The sequence below is a fragment of the Vicia villosa genome, unplaced genomic scaffold (genome assembly GCF_029867415.1).
Source record: "Vicia villosa cultivar HV-30 ecotype Madison, WI unplaced genomic scaffold, Vvil1.0 ctg.000428F_1_1, whole genome shotgun sequence".
NCBI lineage: Eukaryota > Viridiplantae > Streptophyta > Magnoliopsida > Fabales > Fabaceae > Vicia > Vicia villosa.
The window spans coordinates 77,846-82,642 of NW_026705204.1; the positions used below are offsets into that span (position 1 = coordinate 77,846).

At 32.7% G+C, this 4,797-nt stretch overlaps 1 protein-coding gene across 1 annotated transcript; it reads right to left on the bottom strand.

Annotated features, from left to right (window-relative positions):
* Nucleotides 1–570: 570 nt before the first annotated feature.
* Nucleotides 571–3,257, bottom strand: LOC131628168 (serine/arginine-rich SC35-like splicing factor SCL33). Its single transcript, XM_058899034.1, has 6 exons — nt 3,103–3,257; nt 2,558–2,734; nt 2,095–2,172; nt 1,247–1,411; nt 977–1,099; nt 571–877 (listed from the first exon to the last, which is right to left on the bottom strand). The coding sequence occupies exons 2-6, from the start codon at nt 2,716–2,718 to the stop codon at nt 754–756; spliced, it is 651 nt and encodes a 216-aa protein (XP_058755017.1). The 5' UTR covers nt 2,719–2,734; nt 3,103–3,257; the 3' UTR covers nt 571–753.
* Nucleotides 3,258–4,797: the final 1,540 nt, after the last annotated feature.

Below are 4,797 nucleotides of genomic sequence, written 5' to 3' on the forward strand. Positions count from 1 at the left end.
CCCCTAAAAATTTTATTTGTATGCTTACGAAGTATTATAAACTAAGTTTGTTTTAAGATGACAAATTAATTAAATAAATTTTAATTAAAAATAAGTCAAAGATTAAGTAATTAATTTTAATGTAAAATTCAAATTTAAAATTAAAACTTTCATTCTTTAACTTCGATTATGATTAATAACTACTCAATTAATTCTAAACCAATCACTTTTGACATCTCCAAAATATAAAACCAAACAAACATAACATGTATAATCTATCCAAATAACATGAAAGGAAGAGAATCACACATCCATAAACATGATTAGTTAGTATGCGATAAATGCTTAATTCAACTTGATTCAATATGTCACAAAAAAATGCTTAATTCAATCTAAACAAGATTGATGCCACCCAATATGTAATGCCCTGTTTTCCTTTTATTTACACAAACTTTACTCGAGTCTGCTATGCATAGGATATAGCCCACTACATTGCAAAAGAAACAAACTATAATTTACTCTGCAAATTTAATCACCTATGAAATTGGCAAACAAGAATTGGAGGTAGAAACTAGAAAAGCACACAAAAAAAAACTTAATCCAGTAGAACTTTTGATATAAAAAAACAGGGCTAAATATAGAGAATAACAAAGCTACGGCAAATCCTTACTACTACCATATCAATTAACAACATTGAAGCATTGAACACAAGCATCTTTAGAAATGACATAAATTAGATCATCTCCCACATTAACCAAGCTAGTCAAAGTTAAATCATCTAGAGTATCCTGGACTTATGCTTCTGCTGTAACTCCTACTTCGTCTGGGGCTTCTTGATGCATAAGGGGATGGGGAGTATGATCCCCTTCTATACCTCCCATCTCTTGGTGAAATTGACCTGAATTATGACAGAACAGGCCTTACTAAGAATGAAACAAAGAAAGTAGTTTACGCCACAAAATGGAATTGAGTAAAAAGCTAATGCAATATAACAAACCTGGAATATCTGGAGTATCGCCTTTGTCTTGGAGAAGGGGAATAGTCTGGACTAGGAGAATATGTCCGTGCATAGCGTGGTGAAGGAGATCGGCGACGCGGAGATCTCCTATAGTCATATGACCTATCCCAGGGATAGATTGAATAAGAAATGTGAAATACTTAATAAGCAAGAATAGACTAAAAACATGCAATTTCAAAAGGACAGTGATGCAGGATTTAATTACTAACTTTGATATCATTACAGAGAACCAATAACCTATATCCTTACCTTCCTCGTTCTCTTGCTCTCATTTCTTGAGGTTTCTTCCTGTTTTCTTCGGCAAACACCACAGTTAACTCACGACCAAGAAGAATTTGACCATCCATGTGATATTTTGCATCTGCAGCATCAGCTGGATCCACAAACTGAACAAACCCAAATCCCCTTGGCTCCCTAGAACATAAGATCCAAAAGCATTAAGACAAGATATACATGGCGCAACAAACGAACAAGTCTGCATACTGAAGTAGTGTAGGTTGCAGATATGCATTATTCACAATTGTGACCCCGTCTCCAACATAAGTGATACTCTCAAGTCTCAAGTCTCCACATAATTCAATAATAAACACCACACAATTCTAACCTTGTAGGTGCCAAATCTTCAAGACTTGAACTTCTTCATAACCAATTCAAACTCAACCTTCAGAAAACTAACATCACCCTGAACTTCAAGTCTTACTACTTGGTGGTGTCTTCAAAATGACACTCTTATTACTTCATTCTTGACTTCAATACAGTATTCTTATTACTTCATTCTTGACTTCAACACTTTCAATAAAAAACCAAATTCCCATAAAATGAATGGATTATAAATTACAGGTTACTTATATTACAAAAAAACCAAATTCCCATAAAATGAATGGATTATAAATTAAAGGTTACTTATATAACAAAGTGGCAAGACTTGAAGAAGAAAATCCGTAAAGTCTTTTCCATATCAGGAAATAACAACATAAACAACTTCAAAGTAGAAAAACTACAACATGAGCCATGTTTAAATAAAATCCAAGCCTCCACCTATGCCTCTCATAAGCTATAAAAGCTATCAGCTATGTTTCATACAAGTATATACTCACCCAGTGTAATAATCACGAGGCAGGTATACATCCTTGACAGGACCAAACTGGCCAAATGGATCGTGCAGATCTTCCGGCCTGCAAAACCAAATATCACAGTTGAAAAAACCAAATCCGTCTATTAAAATCAATAACACCACTGCAATATCATCCTCTTTTAAACAGTCACTATCTTATTTTATTACATTAAATAAAAAAGACCTAATATAGAAACTTACACAAGGAACCCGAATAATAACAAAAAAAATCTTCATAATACCGATCCACACAATAGTAATACAATAACCAAACAACAACCAAACCATATCCTATCATAATGTTCTATCCAAAATCATGTTTCTATCCGAGATTTATCTTAATAACTTCACTTATAATTTTTTCTTAATGGCAATACAATAAACAAAGAATTTAAAATTAAAAAAAAAAAAACTACTGTAAAGCTTTGAAATGATTCCGCAAATACCTGCAATCTTTGTGGAGATTCCGAACCAGAAGACTTGTTGGCAAATCTCTATCCCGGCCTCTGTAACGGCCTCCTCCGTAACGCCCCCTAGGACTAGGACTGCGTTCCCTTCGACCGTACCTTGGAGGTGACGGACTGTAACTGTAGCTTCTTCCCCTCATGTTGATTTCGTTACACCTACCATACCATCCACAAACAAATTCATTAAACATAATCACGTTGATTGATCACAGTATAAATTAAGGACAATCAACCCTACGACGCCGTTTCAACCGAAAGAAAACACAGATCTTAACATCAGCATTTTCCTTACAAAATCAACCACTTAAAACCAAATTCTCATTGATAATTTCATGGAATCGAACCCTAAAACACCAATTCCAACACAATTCATAGAAAAATTAACAATCAAAATGCAGATATTAAATCATGAGGTTTAGATGCAGATATAAACTATTTTTAATGAAATTTCTGAAGAAAACTAGATGCAACGAATCAATAATAATGGATCAAATGAATAAAAGTGTGAGAATTGGGGATTTTACCTGGTTATGAAATCGCGAAACGAAGCAGGGTAGCGGAATTTGGACGCAGAGAAGTTTGATTTTTCGAACGCAGATTCGTTCGTGGTGTATTTGTAACCATTTCTTATGTGTTCGAGAAACTTCTACATGATGGGTATTGATTTGGTACGTGAAGGCGCATAGGTTACCGTAGGGGTCTTCTATGATTACATTTTATACGGACACGTTATCATCTCTTACACTGTGTTTGATTTTGAAAGAAAAATAAGAAAGAATGTCAAAAGAGAGAAAGTGGATGGAAAGATACTTTTTCGGTTTTTCCATAGTTTGGAACAAATATAAAAGGTAAGGAAAATAAAAGATTTGCATGGCTGCATCCAAAATCCTTTTCATAGTTGGAAAATCTATAATATATATCTATAATCTATAACAATAACAATATATAAAGGAAAAACATAATTTTGGTGTAGTCTATTTTCTTTCTATTTATATTTTTTTCAATTTTTTTAAATTCAACTTCTCTTAACCAATAGTTTTTATTTCTTTTTCATTCTATTTTTTATTATTTTATAAATAATTAAATAAAAATAAAAAATCAACACATGAAAAATATTGTTTATATTTTTATCCGTTTGCACACCGAAGAAAGCAGACAGACGGGCACGTGACTCGGGTGCTCGCGGTGCGGTTTGGGCGGTTTTGACGAAAAAAATTATCCGAACCGCAAGAGAAAAAATAGTGCGGTTTGGTTTGGTTCGGTTGGCTTTTAAAAAAATCTGAACCAAACCAAACCAAACTAATGCGGTTTGGTTCGGTTCGGTTGGTTCGGTTTTTTACAAATATTTTATTGAGCCATACATACACATATAGATGATAACATAATTTTGTATTTATACTTTCATACACTATCAAATAACAACAAAACTCGTCAAATTTTTTACAACAATTTTCCATTTAATATGTAAAAATTAAATTAGACAAAAGTGAAATATTAAACATAAAATAATAGCATAAAACAATATAAAAATTATTATAACGAAACAAAATAATAGAAGAGACGAAAGATTAGTGAAAGTGAAAAAGAAAAAAAGTGTTGAGAGATTAGAGAAGAAGATATGCAATAAAAACGAAACTGAAATACGGAACATTTACATAAAAATGAGAAGGTGAAAAAGAAAGAATATAAGAGAGTAAAGATTATAGAAGAAGAGAGAAGATGTATGTGGCAAAGAAGGTGCGATAATGTTATTAGAGATTTTAGAAGATCGGGACTGAAATTATATGTGTAAGGATGAGAAAATTGTTCGTAATCATAATGCTAATGTATAATAAGTTTAAGTTTGGGTTGGATGTGAGTTAGTAAAATTTAGATTGTAACATAGTGCGGTTTGATTCGGTTTGGTTCGGTTTACAAAATACAAACCGCAAACCGAACCGAACCTTGTGGTTTTGTAAAAACTAAGCCGAACTAATCCGAACCAAATGCGGTTTTTTGCGGTTTCGGTTTGGTTTGGTTTGGTTTGCGATTTTCTATTGGGTTGGTTTGGTTTTGATCACCCCTACGTGAGTGCACGTCTGGACGCTAGTTATATATAAAGAGGATAGCACATTTTAGGCTGACCCTATTTTATTCTAATATTACCCTTTAATAATCGCTTATTTATTTTAATATTATCCTTTAATTGTGAAGTCAATCTTTCATTATGTTAATATATT

Excerpts from the sequence above, each read along its gene's own strand:
- LOC131628168 (XM_058899034.1), bottom strand. The coding sequence starts at position 2,718 with ATGAGGGGAAGAAGCTACAGTTACAGTCCGTCACCTCCAAGGTACGGT. Across the intron at positions 1,412-2,094 it reads CCTCGTGATTATTACACTGG|GGAGCCAAGGGGATTTGGGT; the intron begins GTGAGTATATAC and ends CTTATGTTCTAG. Across the intron at positions 878-976 it reads CGATACTCCAGATATTCCAG|GTCAATTTCACCAAGAGATG; the intron begins GTTTGTTATATT and ends GTCATAATTCAG.